At 41.3% G+C, this 23,286-nt stretch overlaps 2 protein-coding genes across 5 annotated transcripts in view; both read left to right on the top strand.

Annotated features, from left to right (window-relative positions):
• The window catches only part of LOC134205079 (acyl-CoA Delta-9 desaturase-like), a 42,867-nt gene extending 30,001 nt beyond the window's left edge, over window positions 1-12,866 (top strand). For 2 of the 4 annotated variants that reach the window (XM_062679983.1, XM_062679981.1), the window contains exons 2-5: window positions 10,777-11,018; window positions 11,088-11,424; window positions 11,512-11,697; window positions 11,768-12,866. In XM_062679983.1, the coding sequence (XP_062535967.1) occupies window positions 10,793-11,018; window positions 11,088-11,424; window positions 11,512-11,697; window positions 11,768-12,086 (1,068 nt within the window). In that variant the 5' untranslated portion in view covers window positions 10,777-10,792 and the 3' untranslated portion in view covers window positions 12,087-12,866. Of the gene's footprint in view, window positions 1-7,828; window positions 8,144-10,518; window positions 10,663-10,776; window positions 11,019-11,087; window positions 11,425-11,511; window positions 11,698-11,767 lie in introns of those variants that run through there. The other 2 variants (XM_062679980.1, XM_062679982.1) reach the window with 2 other exon arrangements.
• Window positions 12,867-19,139: 6,273 nt separating this feature from the next.
• LOC134205974 (probable enoyl-CoA hydratase) lies at window positions 19,140-22,756 on the top strand. Its single transcript, XM_062681673.1, has 2 exons — window positions 19,140-19,411; window positions 21,793-22,756. The coding sequence occupies exons 1-2, from the start codon at window positions 19,315-19,317 to the stop codon at window positions 22,695-22,697; spliced, it is 1,002 nt and encodes a 333-aa protein (XP_062537657.1). The 5' UTR covers window positions 19,140-19,314; the 3' UTR covers window positions 22,698-22,756.
• The last annotated feature ends 530 nt before the right edge of the window (window positions 22,757-23,286 follow it).

The raw sequence follows: 23,286 nt of genomic DNA, 5'->3' as shown, positions 1-23,286 counted from the left end.
CGCTTCTGAGCCTATTGATAGAAGAATTCCGAGCTTCTTGAAGGGAGGCTTCCGAGGCTCTTGAAAGAAGGCTTTCGAGCCTCTTAAAATGAGCCTTCCGTGCTTTTTGACAGAAGGCTTCTGTTCCTCTTGAAAGGAGGCTTCTGAGCCTCTTGAAAGGAGGCTTCCGAGCCTCTTGAAAGGAGGCTTCCGAGCCTCTTGAAAGGAGGCTTCCGAGCCTCTTGAAAGGAGGCTTCCGAGCCTCTTGAAAGGAGGCTTCCGAGCCTCTTGAAAGGAGGCTTCTGAGCCTCTTGAAAGGAGGCTTCTGAGCCTCTTGAAAGGAGGCTTCCGAGCCTCTTGAAAGGAGGCTTCCGAGCCTCTTGAAAGGAGGCTTCCGAGCCTCTTGAAAGGAGGCTTCCGAGTCTCTTGAAAGGAGGCTTCCGAGCCTCTTGAAAGGAGGCTTCCGAGCCTCTTGAAAGGAGGCTTCCGACCCTCTTGAAAGGAGGCTTCCGACCCTCTTGAAAGGAGGCTTGCGAACCTTTTGAATGAAGCTTTCAAGCCTCTTGAAAGGAGTTTTTTTTTTAAACCTTCCGAGCCTCTTGAAAGGAGGCTTCCGAGCTTTTGAAAAAAGGCTTCCGGCTCTCTTAAAACGAGGCATCCGGGCCTCTTGCAAGGAGACACAGGCCTTTCGAACCTTTCGAAAGAAGACTTCTGAACAGCTTGAAAGAAGGCATTCGTGCTGTTCTGAAGAAGGCTTCCGAGAAGCGTAGAAAGATGCTTGTAGACCTCTTGCAAAGAAGCAATAGAGATTTTCTAAAAAAAGGCCTACATGCCTCTCAAACGAAGGCTTCCAAACCTTTAGATTCTAGATTTTATTTCAAAAGCATGTTTCTAACATATTATTCAACATTTTGTTTAGATCAGGTAGATTGCATTGAAGATTTTTTAAATTCGCTCATTCGACATTTGTCCGTTTGATCTTTTGTTCTGCAGCCCTTCATACGCTGTTCTAGTTGAGGAAAGCAGGGTTCAATGAATCGGCTGCTTTGAGCGTGCTTACAGCGGCACACTATGAGTTAACTTTGTGAAATCAGTATGGCGAAAGGCATCTAAGTTTCAAATTTCTCAAAATTAAGCACCCTAATCGAAAAAATATTCGGTAGGCGTAGTAGCGGACACCATCCTTCATAACCGGTACCAAATAGTTTTTCATAAAAAGTTCCTAATTTTGAGAAAACCCGCGTTAGATGTCTTTCGCCATACAAATTTCTGGCGGTTAACTCATACTGGCTATTTGCGCATATACGGTAGCGCCTGGATGTGGGAGCGGTGGGTAGAAAATTAACCACTGCCAACAATTCATTAGCCTCGATTTTCTGATCGCCATGCATATTATTTACAAAACAAAGTTTTGAAATAAAAAAATTGCAATAATCATTGGAATTGTAATATGTCCGCCATTATGCATTTTCATCCGAGGTACCCCCTAGGGCCAGCGAAGGTACCCCCAGGGGTACATGTACCCCAGGTTTAGAACCGCTGTTTTAGAGGAAAGTCCGAAGTAAAAAAGCAGGACATAGTCAGTAGACCTCTTCATGTTTTCAAAAAGTATCAAAAATTCAATCGATCAGCCCAGAATCACAATTCTTATGCTAAAATTAGTCTCCTGTCAAATTTTCAGCTAATTCGGATAAAATTTCGAGGTGACTCAAGTCGATTTAGTGTTTTTGGGCTATTTTCAATTTTGGAAAAAATCTAACAAGAGATATAAACGTCGAAAACTATCACAACAACCTCTATACGAAAGCTTTTGGTGTGCTCTACAAGTCATGTGAACATTGCGATTCGTTCCGTTCACGTTTTGTCCATGTTAAAGTGATTTTCAAGCTTTTAAGTGCATAAAAATACTGTCCCCCCCAAAAGTCGTTGTTCTACAAAATTCTTGAGTTTATGACAAATGATTGTTAATTTATTTTATTATTATTCCTCTTTTTTCCCTGGAAATTTGAGTAATATAATTGCCAATGTGCGATTTACCGTTAAATTCTTAAAAATCAGAAGCTGAACATTTGTCATAAATTTGCACGTTAGGATTTCTTCAAGCAAGTTGTTCGAACAAACCATAAATTAAATCATATGATATTTGATGCTTACAACAAACGACTTCCAAATTTTGTTAATTTCATCATATGTCTGCATGCTTTTAACATTGAGTGAATCTTAGTAACAAGTGAAATCGAAGCTTCTTTGTTTGAACAACTTGTTTGAAGAAATCTCAGCGTGCAAATTTATGACGAATGTTCAGCTTCTGATTTTTAAGAATTTAACGGTAAATCGCACATGGACAATTATATTACTCAAATTTCCAGGGAAAAAAGAGGAACTATAATAAAATAAATTAACAATCGTTTGTCATAAACTCAAGAATTTTGTAGAACAACGACTTTTGGGGGAAACAGTATTTTTATGCACTTAAAAGTTTGAAAATCACTTTAACATGGACAAAACGTGAACGGAACGAATCGCAATGTTCACAAGACTTGTAGAGCACACCAAAATCTTCCGTATAGAGGTTGTTGCGATAGTTTTCTACATTTATATCTCTTGTTAGATTTTATCCAAAATTGAAAATAGCCCAAAAACACTAAATTGACTTGAGCCACCTCGAAATTTTATCCGAATTAGCTGAAAATTTGACAGGAGACTTATTTTAGCATAAGAATTGTGATTCTGGGCTGATCGATTGAATTTGTGATACTTTTTGAAAACATGAAGAGGTCTAATAGTCAGCAAACAGGCGGATAAAAAAAACCGTCGTAAAGAGGTTGCAATCGCGATTAAGGAAGCTATATCGCATCCACCTTCGGATCAGCGACGGGCTCATCTGTCAGCTTCCGGGTCTGGTTCAAGTGCCAGTTCGACAACGCGGTCGAAAAAGAAGTGCCTCCGGAGATCATATTATTAATAATATATTATATTTAATGTAATATTTATATTATTTTTTGCTCTCGGCTCCATACTAGGCTCAAACCTTGGCCTAATACGCTGCGGTTGAGCACATTTATCATTATAAATCTTCATATATTGCAGTTCCAACCACAATTATTCCACCAGCGGGCTAAGCAAGTTATGACGTCAAACAAAAAAAACGACGATAAATGTCCACAATATCTCTTTGAAACCATAGAAAGTCTCGGTCGAAATGGACAAAATGTTGGCCCATTGTCTGTTGAAAATACTTCAGATTTTTTTCATGAAAATCGTCAGGAACTCCTCTGGTTTTTCTTTCAGAAATTGCTTTCGGGTAGAAGATAGTAGAAGTCTTTGCTCACGAATTATTGACGTATTTTCAGCTATCGTACGAAAAAAATTTCAGCAATTTTACACCATTTCCGGATTATTCGGCTTCGTCTGAAATGTTTTACGGTTACGGTAGAAGGGCCTAATTGTTCGGTGGATATCGGGTAGCTACTGTTTGATACAGAATAGAAAGTGGCAAAGAAAATAAATCGAAGTATTGGCGGATGATTTAATAGTGAAATAATTGGTGATTCGACACGCAAAACAAGGCACTGGTGTCATTGAGGGGGCCTTGGAAGAGAGGAAGTAGGGAGTTTTGGTCTGGCGGTGGGTGGCTGCTGATGTCGTTCAGGTGTCCACGGGAAAGAGGAAGTGTGGAGTTGTTGGTTGGCGGTTCTACTGTTGCTATATGTAGTTGGCTGGTGGTGTATTTGAAGAGCCGTGGAAGAGAGAAAGTAAGGAGTTGTGGGCGTTTAAGGTTATGCTGTAAGGACGGTCTGTTTTGAGAAATTCGGCGAATGTATACAGAAGCATGTTGGGAAATCTAAAGAAAACAGTCAGCAAGAAAAGAAATGAGTTATGAGTTATTAACATTTATCGGATCTGTGTAACTATTGTTTGAAGAGAGTTTTGCTTTGTGCGGAAAGCAAAACGATCGGCCGGTCATCGAAATTTTGTTCTGCATTGTGCGGGTGAGTAAATTAATCAGATAGTGTACATTTGTTTCTTGTCCAGTCATGTTTCTCCAGTTAGAGCAATCAGCCGCTCGTCGAAATTTAGTTTTGATTTGTGCGAAAGGCAAAGCGATCAACCGGTCACCGAAATTTTATTTTGCCTTGTGCGGGTGAGAAAATTAATCAGAAAGTGAAAATTTAGTTCGCATCCAGTTGTGTAGTGCGGTCGATAATTAAAATAATTAGCGTTCGTTCGATTGTTTTTGTTTTAAATCAAACTACACGCTATACACGGCAGACCGTTTACCAAAACGAACTCTGCCACACTTCCTATCCCATATATCCAACATCCCAGTGATTTCTCGTGGAAGTGCACATGACTCGTCGGCTTCTATCAAAGCGAGTATCACGTCAACAATTTCCTACCTATTCCTAAATTGACTTGCATTCGGACACCGCCGGCGCTGGAATTGCCTATTTTTGGGTCATCTGTTCTTACACATTGAAGATGATGTTAGTCCCAAACTTCATCTGTTGGCTGTCCTGGCAATAACGCAATAACTCTCATGCTCAGAAATTGCTTCAGGGTAGAAGTGTGCAACGGTCTGGAAATGTTTGGCAGCCACATTTGTCGTGATTTTGCTTGGCGGCGTTTTCGGCGTCACGTCGGAAGTCATTTTACACAGCGGCCTGAATTGGCGTGGAATTTATTTTCTAAAAGTTCTTCGATTTTTTTTCATGTATTTCTTTAACCTTGAGAAATTTCGTCTTCGCTTTCTTCTAAAAATTCATCGGATTTGTTTTTAGATGAAATGAATTTCTTCGGAAATTTTTAAGACCTTCGACGGCAACATTTTTGAATTCCGGGACATTTTTTAAATTTTACGGAATTGACACGAGAAACTCTTACAAATTTCCTTTTGATTTTTTTTAAATTTCCTTCCTTCTTCTAAATTTCTTTGGGAAAATCTACGGAAAATATTTTAGAATAATGTTTTTTTTAATTCTACGGAATTTCGTTTGCAATCTGATCCTCGTTCCTTCGGAAAATTCTGCGGAAAGTCCTCTGTAAGTACTACAGGATTTTCTCGGAAAGTTTTTTTTTTAATTTTATCCGAAAGTTCTTCTGAATTTCGTTGAGGAATTCTTCGAAAAATCCTCCTGAATTTCTTCAGGAAGTTTTACGGAAAACTCTGATGAGTTTCCTCGGTGCATTCGTCGATATTCCATCAGGAAATTATTTAGAATTTCCTCGGGAATCTCTTTACAACTTTATCGGGAAACTATTTGGCAGTATCACGCTTTTGCTTCGGAATATCCACACGAGATTCCTCGGAATTCCAACGGCTATTGAATTATGTAGACTCCTGTGAATTTTGAATCGGCGTGGGAAATCATAGATCAGTGGCAGATATTTATTTTATTTTTTATTTATTTACACCACCATCTTCAACTTTAAACTAAATAAATTAAAATAATTTAATCTTATTCTTAAAAAAAACTACTCTGCAAATGTTGAAAACAAACCCGTCAATAACTTCATTAAAACGTCTACAGCATGAGTCTAAGGGATTGAAGTGCCGGTACTCCGTGCGGTGGCGGTCCATAGCATGTGTTGAATCTGAAGTCGACGTGCTAGTGCACGCATCATAACGTGTTCTAGAATACTGTTACAAATGATGTTGCACGTGAGGACATCGAATATAACAGCCTTTGCAGCATAACCGTTTGTGCTGATAGTGATTGTGTTCCGATCAGCGTGCATTGTTGGTCGTATGGAGGTAAATTGATATGGTCGTTCCACGGAAGGCTTTTGTACCTTTTCGATACGAGCCGAGTGAGTCGCATGATGAGTACCGTTGTGATAATGGGTCAAATGGGGTGAGAATGGGTAACTGTTTCAACTACTTAGAATGCTTGTAGAATGGATTGAATGTATCTGAGGGCAAGAAGACTAAAATATAAGAGACCCTTTTGAACGATTTTACTCTACGACCTCCAGGCTTCCGGTGAGAGCGATGACCCATTCTCACCCCCCAGACCCATTGTCACCCTCGATGGCGGTACTCGAGAACACTGCGGACCAAATAGCAATACAGCGACTTGAGCGTATGAGCGTCGTCGAAAAAGCGTGTGTTACGTCGCAGAAAACCGAGCGTTGGCTTTAGCGGTTGTTGCAGAGATGTGCTCGTTGAAATGGAGCTTGCTGTCGAGAATGACGCCAAGGACCTTGATTGGCGAGACCCGCTCAAGCATTACATCATGCAAACGATAGTCGAACCAAACAGCAGATAGACACCGCATTAAAGTCATAGCTTTACACTTAGGGTCAATTTCTTCACCTCCGCTTAACTCTTAAGCGGTGCTTACCCATACGCTTAAACATGGTTTAAGGCCTAAGCGGAGGTGAAGAAATCGACTCTTAGTTATATTAATCCTCATCCCATTCATTTCAACTCATTTCGATACATATTCGCCCGCGTATTGAAGCTTGCTGGAGCTCAAGTTGTCACATAGGTTTTTGATGAAGATAATATTTAAGGAGTTATCAAACTTGCGAGTCGCGGCTGGCGGCTCGTGCTTGTAAATTCAGTAAATTCAAAAAATTTCAATAAAGTTCAGGGTTCGTAATGCTCACTCAATCCCGGGAAAAAGTTTCAATGAGAAATGTTTTGATTTTTGGAAAAGAAAAACAGCCTGGAGAGTGATAACCATTTGGTTTGAAAGTTGGTTTGCTAGTTTTCTTTCATATAGTGGGTTTTTCATGGCATCAGCAATGCAACAGTATCTTATGTGGAATAAAATAACCTAATACCTACATGAGAACAACGTGGTTATTATTATTACGATTCTGTTCTGGGTTCGAATCCCGCTGTGACCTTACAATTTTTATAATTGTTCTTCGATAATTCGCGCGAAAAGTGAGTGAGAGGTGCAAGCAATGCAAAGAAAAACGAATTTCATCTAATAGGCACGATTTTCGTTTATCTTCCAAAGCTAGCTCAAGAGAAAGATTGATATGTGAAATATGCTCCCCACCATAAATAACGAAAATAGATTCTCCATTGGCCCGAAAAAGGCTTGCTTTGGTCTCAACAAAACGAAAAGTCGAAATTCTCAAAGTTATTGAAGTTATAACCACATAGTTTTAGTCAAATAATACGAAACTTTCTTTCGATTGTGCATTTCAACAAAATGACAACTTTCGTGTTCATTTTTCAAGGCTCTGGTGAAATTTATCCGCAGTACAGAAAGCACGTGCTATCAAAGCATTCACCCCCAGAATCCACCACGTGGCAACCAAATTTTCAAAAAATGTATTGATGTATGTTTTTCTTAGGCGACTATTTTGCGCTTATTTTTCGTTGTGACCAAAAATAAACGGAGGAGTAGATTTTTTGATTTTTGATTCAGGAAAATCGGTACATCACACTCGTGCAGTGACATCAAAACATTGCTAACTCTCCGAACTTTAAATGCATGGGTTGCTTCAATCTGACAACACTGGTTTGATATCCTTCTCCCACTATTATAATCAACCCGCGAATCCAATCCGACTTGGACTCGCTCTCGCCGGAATCTCCGCACTCCCGCATTTCCATTCGTAAACAGTGCGGGAGAAACTGCAATGATTCAAGGCAACAACTATGGATGTAGTATAGGAATGTGTAGCAAATCAGCGCGACCTATAGCAGATATTGCGCTATCGTCTAGCAAGCAGCAGCACATCGATTTTAGTTCGCATTCGTTGTGGCTGCGAGCCAAATACCAGGCGGCAAGTGTGCCCAGTGGCAGAGTATCCAAAGCAGCTCGTCCCTGACGAAGTAGAAGCTGAAACTCTTGCATTACATAAAACGGACATCCGTTCGCGGCATGGTGCGCTAAAATTGGGATTAACTCGTTCAACATTCGGGGTTGCCATCCACCCCATCGGGAGAAGGTGGAGCGCCGTCTTTTGTTGAAAACCACCTCAATTTTGACGCAAATCACAGTGACCTAATCTATTGAAAAGGGGAAAAAAGTACCGCGGTAGTGACAGTGATTGTGAAAACATTATTTTAGTGCTTCCCCACAGTTCGACCATCGGTTTTGAATTATTACGGCTTTCGTGTAAATTGAGTTGTAAATCACTGTGCGACAGGTTCGAAATTGCTAGAAATGGATACACCCACAACGCCGCTTGCGAACAGGTACCTCACATATTTTTAGACAGTGCGAAAGAGCTTGTGCCGAGCCCCTTCCATCAGTTTATGACTGCAGTGCCAGTGCGGGTGCAATAATTGATTTTCCCTCAAAATGCCAATCCTCGCTCCCAAAGCACAATGCATACGTTCGATAAAAGTCCTTGATCCATAAGGTGGGTCGTCAGTTTTCACAACCCTGTCACCTTCATGCACCTACTTCGTAACGCAAACCTCATTTACCCCAAATCGATATTCCGTTTGATGGTTTCCTCTCAGGTATTATGCCTAGGTCCGTCAATTCATTATTTAGGTAAGCTCGCCTACGAATTTATATGATTTCACGATACCGAGAAATTAGATACCTGCTTCTTCTTCATTCACGGCTTTACATGTCTACTTAAACCAAGCATTCATACGGATTTAAATTAAATCCTTTCTATCCGTGGCATTGCAAATTGGCGTCGGACACAAATTACGAATCGTTGTAAAAAAGGGATTCTTACAAATATTGTAGCTTTCTTGCCAGCTTCCACTAAAAAACATTGCAAAATAGGGGTGGGAGGGGCTAAATAAACACATTTTAGTGCTATGTAATTTGCGAATGATGTCAAAGGATAGGCTTTTCTGTACGCGTACGACTGTACCAACTCTTAACGAAGACGGATTGCAGTAGGACCAGCGAAAAGTGCGTTAATCCTGTATCCCCAATACCTACAATAGTAGTTTTTCGAGGAAAATGGCTGATTTCTTTTGCTATGCGCCCAGCAGGTGGGCAAGTGAAAATGAAATTCTCACACCTCCTTATCTTGTTTATCTTGATGCATAAGCGACGTCAGTTTCAGCAGGATTGTTTCCCAGTAATACGTAGATTAGTTGATTCGGGGCAACACAACCCCCCGCAGTGTCTTCGGCAAGGGAAATCTCTCATCTGTTGCTTCTGAATAATGTATCGACCATGGGGCGTTAAGTAGCGTATTCAGTTACAAGGGAAAGACACAATGGACACGTAATTGATACTTGGTGCATAGCAATATAAACGTCCGAGTGCTCTTATTGTTCGATCCATACGGTGGCATCTACAATTGAATGTGATAATAGAAGGGTTATTCAGAGTTTCTGGGTACGATTTAGTAGCACTTGAGATGCATTTCTCGCTTATCTTTTCAAAAGGACCTAAGTAACATTTTTTTCATGAATTAATTTGAATAGCGCAACCAACAGAAAAACATGAAAGCTTTCGATTGCAGTACTCAAATTAATTCATGAAAAAAATGTTACTTAGGTCCTTTTGAAAAGTTAAGCGAGATTTCTTCTAATTCTATCAGATAAGAAGTTAGAATACAGTGTGTGGTGCTAAAAAGCAGCACCGAAGCGCAGCAATTCAACGCCCCATGCGAAACCTTCCTGTACATAGAGATGTCGCAAATTAATCGATCACTTCGATTAATCGTTGTGATAATCGATTAATTTTGAATTGATTACTTCCGAACGATGAATCGATTCAATAATCGTCAAGAATCGAGAGTAATCAATTAGTTACTAATCGAGATTTTACGACATCTCTACCTGTACAGTCATTTTTTATTCACAATGTTTCGTAGAAGGTAAACTTAATTAGGAAAGCGTGACTTTATCGAAGTTAATTTATTGGCTTAAGCCAAAAAATCAATTTCGAGAAGGTAAACTTGCCGGAAACCTATATACAAATATCATAAAAACTATAAAGAAATCCATAGATATAGGAACTTGAGTTGAAAATCTTGAAAAAATGTTCGGGGTGTTTTTTCGAACGAACACTTAAAGATTCTTATAAATTCGGCTATATAATAGTAAAACAATAGCAAGGCGTGTTGTTGTAATAAGTGCTATGAGTTGACATTGTCGTCACTCAGTTCAAGATTTTTTCGCCAGTAATAACAACGCACTTAAGAATTGAAATTATGAATAATTCCGCATTATTATAACCCAACTAAAACAATGTCACGCAAATTGAAACGCTCCGCCAATCATTGAGATTTTTTTCGCCGTAAAATCGTACGTCATCGCACTGTCCGACGCGTCTCATGTCGCGCCACGCCACGCTAATCTCGAAAGCAAAACACGCGCGGGCGATCTATCCCACTTAACCCGATCGTTCCCGCGCTAAACTTGATCCCACCGCGGATAGTTTGGTAAACATTGCCAACGTTTTTGGATTTGTTTACCATCGCAACGTATTTTTAATCGTACCATTCAGTAATCAACAGCATCGATCACCCCATCCCGGCGATGGACGCACGCGGCAGGCACTGCTGCTGCTGCTCGAACGGCGCAGTCAAGCTAATCAGTAATTTCTATCACGGAAAGTTCATCTTTCCGCTCGGTGCTTTTAAACCCATAAGCGCTTACGTCTTTACCAAAAAATTAAACAAATTCGTATCGCCCAGTTCGGTTTAGTATACTAATCTAGAGCTCAGTCGAGTTCTCGATTCCTTTCTGGTAACGCGCGGTTCTAATCGCTGCGCATAATTTTGCATTTCCAACCGGTAACTAATTAACTGTCCACTAATCGACCCAAACCTATTGCATAACCTTTGCGCTATTTTGTATCAAGGTTCTGCCTAACTAAGTGCTTCTGTCTATTTCTACTTTACTTTCAGCACTCCACCGAAGAAGATGGCACCGAACGCGACGGTTGAAGTAACCGGTGTTCTGAACGAGAACGACGCCGACACCGTCGACGGAGGACTGGCGAAGGATATAGCCCCCCTGAAGCGAGCCGAGAAACGCAAGATCAAAGTAGTGTGGCGAAATGTGATCGCCTTCGGGTACCTCCACTTGGCTGCCGTGTACGGCCTCTGGCTGCTGTTGACCTCTGCCAAGCTGTACACCGTTGCACTCGGTTAGTATTCCCGAACTTTCTGAAACGAAATTTAATTCTAACCAAAGCACTCCTATAACCAAATTCCAGCATTCGTCCTGTACGTCGTATCCGGACTGGGAATCACGGCTGGCGCTCACCGACTATGGGCCCATCGCTCATACAAAGCCAAGCTGCCCCTGCGGATTATTCTGTGCGTGTTCAACACCATTGCTTTCCAGGACTGTGCTCTGCACTGGGCTCGTGACCATCGCGTACACCACAAATACTCGGAAACCGATGCCGATCCGCATAATGCCACCCGTGGCTTCTTCTTCTCGCACATCGGCTGGCTGCTGTGTCGAAAGCACCCAGAAGTTGTTGCCAAGGGTCGCCAGCTGGACATTTCCGATCTGTTTAGCGATCCGGTGCTGCGATTCCAGAGAAAGTGAGTATCGATCATTCGATCGTCTACGTCTACGTCTACGTCTAGTTTCGAAACTATTTATATCATCTTTTTTTTATTTTCTTCCAGATACTACATGATCCTGATGCCCCTGCTATGCTTCATCCTGCCCACAGTTGCCCCAGTCTACTTCTGGAACGAAACCTGGACCAACGCATGGTTCGTCGCCACGCTATTCCGCTGGACGTTCATCCTGAATGCCACCTGGTTGGTGAATAGCGCCGCCCATAAATGGGGACATCGCCCCTATGACAGGTAAAACTCATATTTTAAAATTACCTTACCCTCACTGTACTAATGGTAGTATATTTCTCCTTTTTTCTAGAACCATCAACCCCTCGGAAAACAAAACTGTGGCCACATTCGCCTTCGGCGAGGGCTGGCACAACTACCATCACGTTTTCCCCTGGGATTACAAAACGGCCGAGCTGGGTAACTACCGACTAAACTTCACGACCGCCTTCATCGATTTCTTCGCCAAGATCGGCTGGGCATACGATCTGAAGATGGTTTCGAACGAGATCATCGAGAGGCGTGTCAAGCGAACGGGAGACGGCTCGCACCCGACCTGGGGCTGGGGAGACAAGGATCAGGACAAGGACGAGATAGAGTACGCCAAAATCATCAATCGGAAATTGGAGTAATAAAACAGGATAGGGAAATGGAGAGATCGCCAAGAACCAGGGTCATCCTTAGTGCTACGTGCGGCGTGAAAGCAATGGAACAAGCGAGGTAGAGAGAAAGAGACAGATAGAGAGCGCGCGTATTTTCAGACCCGAAATGGGAGCTCACGTGATTTTTTTTTAATAAGTAAGGCGTTGGTCCCATCGGATTTCAAGGAGGTAGAAGGAGCTGAGCAGTGGATTCGAATTATTTGAATTTTGTCGGTTAAAGTGAGACCCCATTTGAACATATTCTTGAAGAAACTGAACTTTAATACCTAAATGTCAAAATGAAGTATAAGTCAAATCGTATATGTGTATATGTATTAAACACATATAAAACAAACAAACAAACAGATTCAGGTGTGTTAGGATCTAATACATAGAACGAACAAAACTGTTATTGTTAAGAACTACCAATAAAAACAAAAATAAAAATTACACAAAGATTTTATGACATTTTCCGGATCTGATTCGGCAATTAAATTGAAGTACTCTTTGATTTGAGATAAATCATCCGTTCAAATAACCTGCGACCAAGGTAACAAGGACTTTTGATTGAACTGGCCGTACTATTTTGTAGGAAATCAGGAACACAATTGGAAATGGTCAATACTTCACCCATAGTTTAAGTACCAAACTCCTGACCATATTTAGCTTTAGCCTGTGTAATTTATTTTTAGAGCCAAAATGATTAAAGATGCTGTGAAAATAGTAACAAATAGACGACACTCAGGCAGTGTCAAAAAGAATACTTGGAAAGGAAGAGTTTCTTTATTTCTTCAAAAATCATTGTTCAAAGAACGTCCGATATTGTCTGAAAGCACGGTAGAAGTGAAAGAACAACATGTAGGTTTGGCAATGGGGTGAGACTGATGGGAATTTAATTCAAATTTCAAAAATAAGTAAGCACTTTTGAAAGATGTTTTTAAGAAAAACAGATAACAAAGGTTTAGAAATATTTTTGTTGAAAAAAGCATTGATCTAGTTTACTGCTAAAAAACACTGCAAATATTCAACATAGAGCGGTAAATTCTGACTCGACCAAACCGCAGCTTATGTTTGATTGATTTGAAGAAAATAAATTGGAGCATAGCAAATGATAAAACAACATGGGTACAACATGTCCCAAGATATGGTATGAAAAAACAATCAAATTGCCCAATGCACTGGCCTTTGCCGTTCCACATAAGTCTAAGAACATATTCGTAGGAAGCAGCGTTACATCGCTCGTCAAACAGACTTCATAGTTAATCATTCAACATTAATAATTCAATATCGATCTTATCAAAGGGACTTAATTCAATCGAGAATACCGAAGAAAATTATTATTCTTTCGCAATGATTATTATGCAGATCGAGTCGAACAATGCACTCAATAGGACCAGCATCAAGCGTCGTTCGAAGCTTCATACAACATCACGATTTGGTTGATTTCTTCAACTTTGTTCCACAAAAGTTTTCGAATATTAGAATTTATAGGAATTTTAAATACTTTTCAACAAGACAAAACAACAAAAAGGAAGGGTCATCAAATGACAGTGTGACAAAATATGGGAAACGAATATCAATTCACAAACAAATATGCTAATGATCGTTACTGTAGGCAGTCTTTGTGTAGTCTGTTCTGGACAAAAATGGAAGAAACATAAAACATCTGTGCTAAATAAGTAAATTGTGAAGCTCGATAATTCATAACAATCTCAGAACACAAGAGAAAAAACAGCTTGACGAATGAAGGATTACAAACAAAGAATAAGAAGCATAATGATTGTTGAGAAGCGTGGAAGATGATCTAAGACGTCTTCAGTGAAAGTAATAAATCTAGAATACAATATTGGCATATCTGTTTTTCTTAAGAGTTGAGATAATCCTAGCTCGGGGTCGGCAGAAGGCGTGTGGCTTTGTTGAGTGAAAGAACTGGGTGGTATACGTAAGGAATCCGGGGGTCACGGTGCTTCATTTACCGTTATTATGAAAAAAATATACCATCCAATCGGAAGCCGCCATTCGATTCCTACAATAATTCTACGCTTCTGGACAAATTTTCAAAAAAATCGATGAGATTTTCCAGTTATGCCTTTTTTTAGTTTTTCGAAGGAAAACGCCTTGTAAATCAATTAAAAATACATAGCACAACGTAAAAACTTGAAAACGATTTTCTAAATGCAAAATCAAAAAATCAATCGCGCATCTTCCTCGATTACACACAGCCAGCGAATCCGGGGTATATTCCGGAGTCGACGTCCTCTTCCAGGTTCTCGGCTCAACATGACTTGCTGGTCTCCCTTCCAGCATCCGCACTACATGTCCAGCCCACTGTAATCTGCCGTATTCTATCAGCCTGCCAAATAAACGATGTGTGCAGAGCTAGTGTTGTCCGTGTCTGTAGGCTGCGAGACTTTAGCTGGCTACACAAACCATAGAAAATCCTACTTGTAACCGCAACACGTCTTTCCACCTCACGGCTAACGTCATTATCACATGTAACGAGTGTTCCAAGATATATGAATTCGTCGACAACCTCAAATCGTATCCCATCCATTTCCACCTCGGGACCAACACCGTTTGGACTGCCACGTTCTCTGCCAGCCACCAGGTACATAGTTTTGACAAATTTTATGATCAGAACTATTCTTTCAGTCTCACGCGTAAAAGGAACGAAAGTTTCTTCCACTGCTCTGGCGATACGATACACCATTGATGTGAATATCATCCGCAAAACTAAGAAGCATGTAAAACTTGTTGATGATGGTTCCGTCTCTTGGCACACCAGATCTTCGAAACAAACATTTTAGGATAAGTTGTATTTAAATTCATATTTATACAATAATGCATTAACTATAGTTTTATTAATTAAAAACTGCTTTACAAAAAATCTTAATTACTTACAAATTCGGTAAATCTGTTCCTTCGTTGACAAACATCATCGCACTACTTCTCTAAGTTCTCTTACTTGGTATACAGAATGGACTTTGAAATTACTAGGGGTGCTAATGTTTCACGTTACATGCGCTCAAATTAAGCCTACGTTTTGTAACAAACTTATTACGATGTGCTACTCCTTCCCTTGGGAGCACCAGGTTCTCAGGGTACCTCCGGAAGTGGCCAATGTGTCCAGATGCTCTGCAAATGTCTTCTGTTATATTTGGGTTGCAAAATAATGAGGTATCGCAAGCTGGGTTTCAGAACCATTTAAAAATTGACCACTTCCCTGAACGAACCAGGTCCTTGAAATCCTATAACCCAAATTTGAGGGTCCAAACGTTCAGTTTGTATTTCCCGTATTTCAAAATAATAAATAAAAACGATTTCATCATTATTGGGAGCATTCACTACTAGTTATCTACGATTAAAAAGAAGTTGACCTATTTTAAGCCCATCTGACTCAGACGACCCTCTCGATAAAACCGTCCCCATGAACCCAGTCACCAGATCAATACATCTACACAAAAGTATAGGGTATAATGCATCTTTCATCAGAATTTCATGCAAATCGGTTGAAAAACAGGGAAACAGTGAATTTTTTAATTTGAAATCGTAGCCCGAGCCGAAAATGGTTAACAAGGAGTTTTCTATCGAAAAACTTAAAAACGGCATAACTCGAAAATCTAACCTACGATTTTTTTGAAAATTTGTCCTGAAGCGTATAATTATAGTAGGAATCGAATGGCGTCTTCCGATTGAATGGAATTTTTTTTTTCATAATAGCGGTAAATGGAGCACCGTGGGGGTGTAATGAACACCTGGGGCAGATCGGGAATCCATCGCTTTAAAAACGCCAGCAGTAGGTAAAAATGACATAGAAGCAATAACGACAGCCGAAAGTTCAACAAAAATTTAATTCACCGAGTATTGATACTGCCTTTCGTATCGAATGACAACGGCCAACGATGCATAAACTTCGCAGCCTCCCGCGGAATGGTAGTCCGAAGGACCTTCTTTCTCCGCAATATTGAATCCGACCACTACCTCGTTGCAGTATGCCTGCGCTCAAAACTCTCGACGGTGTACAACGCTGCGGCTTAACTTTGGGCGGCTACAAGATGGTAGACTAGCCCAAGAATATGCGCAGCAGCTGGAAGTGGCACTCCCAACGGAAGAGCACCTAGGCGCAGCGTCTCTTGAAGATGGCTGGAGAGATATTCGATCCGCCATTGGTAGCACCACGATCGCTGCACTTAACACGGTGCCCCCGGATCAGATGAGGAGGAGGAGAAGAATGCAGCATGGGCGAGATTACTGCAACACCGCACGAGGGCGAACGAGGCACGATACCAACGGGCGCGGAACAGACAAAACTCGATTTTCCGGAGGAAAAAGCGCCAGCAGGAAGATCGAGACCGTGACGAGACGGAGGAACTGTACCGCGCTAATAACGCACGAAAGTTCTATGAGAAGTTGAACCGTAAGGGCCACGTGCCACAGCCCGATATGTGTAAGGACATAAATGGGAACCTTCTTACAAACGAGCGTGAGGTGATCCAAAGGTGGCGGCAGCACTACGAAGAGCACCTGAATGGCGATATGGCAGACAACGGTGGCGGTATGGTAATGAAACTAGGAGCACGCGCGCAGGACATGCGACTTCCGACTCCGAATCTCCAGGAAATCCAGGAGGAGATTGGCCGGTTGAAAAACAACAAAGCCCTGGAGTTGACCAACTACCAGGAGAGCTGTTTAAACACGGTGGTGAGGCACTGACTAGAGTGCTGCACTGGGTGATTACCAAGGTTTGGGAGGATGAGGTTCTGCCGCAGGAGTGGATGGAAGGTGTCGTGTCCCATCTACAAAATGGCGATAAGCTGGATTGTAGCAACTACCGCGCAATCACATTGCTAAATGCCGCCTACAAGGTACTCTCCCAAATTTTATGCCGCCGACTAACACCAATTGCAAGAGAGTTCGTGGGGCAGTACCAGGCGGGATTTATGGGTGAACGCTCTATTACAGACCAGGTGTTCGCCATACGTCAGGTATTGCAGAAATGCCGCGAATACAACGTGCCCACACATCATCTATTTATCGATTTCAAAGCCGCATATGATACAATCGATCGGGACCAGCTATGGCAGCTAATGCACGAAAACGGATTTCCGGATAAACTGATACGGTTGACCAAGGCGACGATGGATCGGGTGATGTGCGTAGTTCGAGTTTCAGGGGCATTCTCGAGTTCCTTCGAAACGCGTAGAGGGTTACGGCAAGGTGATGGTCTTTGGTGTCTGCTATTCAACATCGCTTTGGAGGGAGTAATACGAAGGGCAGGGATTGACACGAGTGGTACGATTTTCACTAAGTCCGTCCAGTTATTTGGTTTCGCCGACGACATTGATATCATGGCACGTAACTTTGAGAGGATGGAGGAAGCCTACATCAGACTGAAAAGCGAAGCTAAACGGATTGGACTAGTCATCAACACGTCGAAGACGAAGTACATGATAGGAAGAGGCTCAAGAGAGATCAAATTTAAGCCATCCACCACGAGTTTCTATCGGTGGTGACGAAATCGAGGTGGTTGAAGAATTCGTGTACTTGGGCTCACTGGTGACCGCCGATAACGATACCAGCAGAGAAATTCGAAGGCGCATAGTGGCTGGAAATCGTACGTACTTTGGACTCCGTAAGACGCTCCGATCGAATAGAGTTCGACGCCGTACCAAACTGACTATCTACAAAACGCTTATAAGACCGGTAGTTCTCTACGGACACGAGACCTGGACGATGCTCGTGGGGGACCAACGCGCACTGGGAGTTTTTGAAAGGAAAGTGTTGCATACCATCTATGGTGGGGTGCAGATGGCGGACGGTACGTGGAGGAGGCGAATGAACCACGAGTTGCATGAGCTGCAGGGAGAACCATCCATCGGGCCTGTTCAGCGGTTGTAAACAAGTGCAGTCTTGGCAGTGTCACATGAAAAGGCCTATTTCACTATCTATAGTCTAGCGCAGAGACGTTGTTTATTGATAGAGACCCGCAAACAGTGAAGCCGAAAGTACCAAACGAACCGTCAAACGCGGTACCAAACGAGCAAAGTAGACAAACATTACCAATCCGTACTAAATGCAAGATAGGTATTGTTATCAACATTATAGAAATTATAAAAAAGTTTGAAAAGTTCAGTATTTGAAGATGTTTTCAGAGTTCTCATAGCAAATTTATATATGGTATTTAATCATATTTATTGTTCAATATAAGGAAATGGTGCTAAAGAAGAGAAAATATGTAATTGGAGCAAACGAAATAACTGCTCACACTGAGAGTCACTTCAAGTTCTCACAAATTTTTATGTTGCCGATCGCGCAGATTTTTTTTGTCTGCTGGCCGTGAAGCCAGAATTGCTTTCATTCTCTCCGCGTGTCTCTATATAATACCATCGTCTCTGGTCTAGCGTACTCAGGGTCGTGGATTCGAGTCCCATCGAAGGGAAAGTGGTTACCTCCAATACATTTTTCAAATCAATGTCTTCCAGATAACGTATACATAATCACATATGAGTTTTCACAACATTGTAAATCAATGCCCAAGTCGGGTGGTTGAATCCCCGGAATATCCAATTTTTCGCGAGCGGTAATGGCCGCCAGCTTGCCTGCGAGTTAGTCTCTGATTTGACGTCTGTGGAGGTCAACTGCGCCCACCGCTCCGAGCATTCTGACCAATGTGGCATATAAAAAAGTGCTGATTCAGTGAATTCAAGCCTTCTTATATACCACATTGATCAAAATCCTCGAATGGTGGGTGCAGTTGACCTCCAGAAACGTCAAACCAGAGACTAACCCGCAGGCATGCTGGCGGCCATTACCACTCACGGAAAACTGGATAGGCAATTAACTTTGATTGAACTGATAGAGCTTTTGTTTGACGAACCACATCAAACATTTTGGATTTACAGAATGACATTTGCCCGACAGATTGCTATATTTGGCTATTTAGCAATATTTTTCAAACAGGGGTATTTATTTGAGTGATTGTTTGATTTCGTGCGTTTTTCCGTGCTGGTTAGTTTGACAGAATCTGATATTTATTTACATCTTTGTCAAATACGAAAACAAACACTCCGCACTGCAAGCGGCAAAACTTTATTTAACTGCTTGCAATACTATCAAGTTTGAGTGCTGTTGATTCTTATCGAAAAGAAACTGAAGCAGTTTAAAGTTTTAATTTTGTTTCGTGACTTTGTTTGCAAGTGATCAAATTAATAATACCAAAATGTGGCCTGTGATGCGACTATGTGTAAGAATGGCCACTTCCAACGGTAGATCCGGTATAACAAGACAACTGTGTTCGAACATGGATCAATCTCAAGGTGATGCCGTAATGTTGATATAAGGGTTACTCAATTTTGGCTCTATTAAATATGGGATGGCACCGCTCTCTGCTAATCGAAATTTTAAATGAAATGTACAACAATAAATATAAACGATGACGGATGCAGCAGAAACAGGACCTAGAACTGATCAAAACAATCCCAATAATTCAACCGTGTAGCCTTAACACGAAAACAAAGCAAAGGATCAATTTAGCGTATTCTACGTTTCAATCGAGGTGAAATATGTCGATGTCGATATAGCCTTCAATCACGTGGAACGAGAAGAATTATCACAAACTCGTAATGACGCCTCACCGTTTATCGTTTATCGTTATTCGATATTGTTCTACAAAGGTGACAATGCATTTAATGCCATTTAAATTATTTGAACCGTTTGTTTGAGAAATTGCATGTGTAACATTTTTGGCCAAAATAAGATTTTAATATATTCTGAATCCTCTTCCAAAACTACGTATTCTGGCAAAAATACGAAAAAATTTAAAGTGCCCCAGAGTGTTGAGTTTTGCCAAAACTATTGATCTATATGGTCTATATCGAAGAAATCAAAAGATTCGGAGCCAATTTGTTCAAAAGCAGTTTTTTGTTATTGATATGGAAATGCTAATATCATCTTCCAAACTTAGACGTACATGTTCATGAAAGAGTTAGAGGCGAAAGTATAGAATTGATAGTTCCTGTTGGCAATAGTCATCAAAATACTTTTTGATAGCAGATTCTTTTTGATCAGCTTCAAAGCTGTAATTAATTAATTTATTATTCAATTACATTATTAATTCATATCCAAAACTTACATTCTAGTATTATAATTTAGCGGACCTTTTTTCCCAGCATAATTTTCACTACAATATTCGTCAACTTTTCCGTGTTGCCAGTTAACTTTCTTAACAGTTCCGTTAGAATACGGCAGGCATGAAGAATGTTTTTATAGAAGTCGATTTGAAAGCGAGCGGAGGGCAATATTTGTGATGGCACATATCACACGACCTTCCTTCTGCCAAGCTCCCGTATGAAGGGGAGGGAAGAATATCAGTGTGGAAGCTGATATATCTCCACTGGCCACTCCAGTGGAGATATATCAGCTTCCACACTGATATTCTTCCCTCCCCCTTCATACGGGAGCTGTGGAAGCTGATATATCTCCACTGGCCACTCCAGTGGAGATATATCAGCTTCCACACTGATATTCTTCCCACCCCCTTCATACGGGAGCTCGGCAGAAGGAAGGTCGTGAACTATCAATTCTATACTTTCGCCTCTAATTCTATCATGAACATGTACGTCTAAGTTTGGAAGATGCTATTAGCATTTCCATATCATTGTAAATCGTTTAACTTCACGTAGAAGTAACACACACAAAATCATTAATTTAGTTTTTTGTTCTTTTCTAGAAAATTTGTAAGATAGATATATGCAGTTCCTCAAACAAATGATTCATTTATGACTAAACATTGCTTTTAAAAATTAATGAGCTATATTTTTTGACGTGAAAATCACAAATGATGTCCTTTACCAACAACGCTAGTCAAAACAATAGGAATAAATTTACTACCAATGACGAATTCAAGACAAAATTTTCAAAACGACTTATCTGCTTTTGTAAACAAAGATTCAAACGACGATTTGACGAATCTGATAGCTCTCCCACGCAAACCAACACCATCAACAGGTAGCGGAATCCTTCATCTACCTATTGATGGTTTGCGTGGGAGAGCTATCAGATTCGTCAAATCGTCGTTCGAATCTTTGTTTACAAAAGCAGATAAGTCGTTTTGAAAATTTTGTCTTGAATTTATAAGGGAGTTGACTGTATGGACTCGGACAATGCCTTGCTGACCATCGCCGGACAAGAACCAATAAGCATTCGACAGAAGAACGCAACAAACAGAGCCGAAAATCGAAGCAAAATTTTATCGTTAAAGCAACTGCTTGGGACTGCCCTATGCGATACGGATTCCTTCAAATACACATAATTACATGAAAGAATACCTTAAAACACTAGAAATACTAGAATAAGAGATCGGCGAAGACGCCATCTTGTTTCCAATCGAACCGTCAAAAGCGGTTCCATTTCGACTTGTTTACTTTTTACACCCATAAGAAGCAAGCAAAAAGTTCAAGTGCTGCCAGTATCATTTTCACGATTTCATGCATTTTCATACGTTGCCATTTCGACAGTTTTTCACTCCGCCGGTCTCTGGTTATAGGGTTGCTACTTAAAACATAGGGAAATGTTTGACAATAGTATGGCCTATACGAACTATCGATCATCACACACACACACTCACACACAAACACGCGCGCGCGCAATAGACCGAAAATACAGTTGGTATAATTGATACCTTCTGCCTATATTCCAGACGGAAAGAGTAATCCAAAAACAGAACAGCAGGATAACAAACCGGAAGAACCATCCATCCTGGTGGAAACAGAAGGAAACATTACGATGATCGGATTGAATAAACCGCACAAACGGAATGCAATCGATGCAGAGATGGGCCAACAATTAACTGCTGCTATTGAAGCTTTTGAGCAGGATTCGACAGCAACCGTAGCGATACTCCACGGAATTGGAGGTTCATTCTGTTCCGGGTACGATCTATCAGAGCTAGCCAACCCGGAGGTGAAACCACAATCCGTGATTCTCCAGAGGGGCGGTGTGATGGGACCCACGCGACGAAACTTTAAGAAGCCCATGATTTGTGCAATATCTGGATACTGTGTAGCCGGTGGTATGGAACTGGCCCTGATGTGTGATCTGCGCGTCATGGAAGAACTGGCCGTCATGGGTTTCTACAACAGACGATTCGGTGTTCCACTAGTGGACGGTGGAAGTGTTCGACTGCCAGCGCTTATTGGTATTTCCCGCGCTATGGATTTGATTCTGACGGGACGGGGAGTTCGTGCCAAAGAGGCTCTGGAAATGGGACTGGTCAATCGGGTTGTCGCCGTTGGGACCGGGCTTGGACAGGCATACAATCTTGCGATGAGCATTGCCAAGTACCCACAGGCATGTTTGAATCACGACCGGAACTCTATGTACTATGCCACATATCAAGCAAAAACGATCGAGGACGCCATGGAGTATGAAAAGCTAACGGCAAACGAGGAACTCCTGAAGGAGGCTGTGTACGGGGCGGAACAGTTCCAGAAAGGTGTTGGTAAAGGTGGGAAATTCCACGATATCAAGAAAAAGCCTCTTCCGGAATGGGAAAAGGAGGAACTTGCACACGAGTTGAACGAAGCCCCAACATCAAAAAAGTGATGGTTAATAGATAATATGTTTTAGCTGTAAATATATATATTTTTTGAATATGTAAACAACATCTTAAAACCGTATTTTAATGCATCACAACCCTATCATCATACTTATTGGTATTAGAGCTGTGCGCCGCCGCGCCGCGCCGCGGCCGCCGACGATTTTTAAGAGCCGCCGCCGCCACCATTTTTGACCGGCGCGCCGCTGGAATTTTTTGACCGCGCCGCCTGTATGTTTTAGGCGCGCCATTGAAATATTATTAGTGACGTAGTTTTCGTTTTTTAAGGTTAATCCGAAAATTTCCGTTCAAACCTAAAAAAAATTGAAAAATTTCGGCTGCGCCGCTGAAAAGAATATGTAGGGACACGGCAGGTATTTCCGTCCATCGTCGTAGGGGCTAAAACCAACGAAAGCAACGTACATTTGCTAGAACTCCACTATAGCAGAACGTTTCTCCTGAGCCTACACACTTAAATCCAGAATTTCAGCTCGGTAATAATTTTTACAGATTTTACTCGGTAAAATTATTTTTTTACTGATAGATCAGTAAATTTTCTAGAGTTTACTGATATCTGTATTCATTTATACCGGTGTC

This window comes from Armigeres subalbatus, chromosome 1 (genome assembly GCF_024139115.2).
Source record: "Armigeres subalbatus isolate Guangzhou_Male chromosome 1, GZ_Asu_2, whole genome shotgun sequence".
NCBI classification, from domain to species: Eukaryota; Metazoa; Arthropoda; class Insecta; order Diptera; family Culicidae; genus Armigeres; species Armigeres subalbatus.
The sequence above is the reverse complement of the archived record's forward strand: the minus strand, read 5'-3'. Positions and strand labels throughout refer to the sequence as shown.

Excerpts from the sequence above, each read along its gene's own strand:
- LOC134205974 (XM_062681673.1), top strand. The coding sequence starts at position 19,315 with ATGTGGCCTGTGATGCGACTATGTGTAAGAATGGCCACTTCCAACGGT. Across the intron at positions 19,412-21,792 it reads GAACATGGATCAATCTCAAG|ACGGAAAGAGTAATCCAAAA; the intron begins GTGATGCCGTAA and ends CCTATATTCCAG.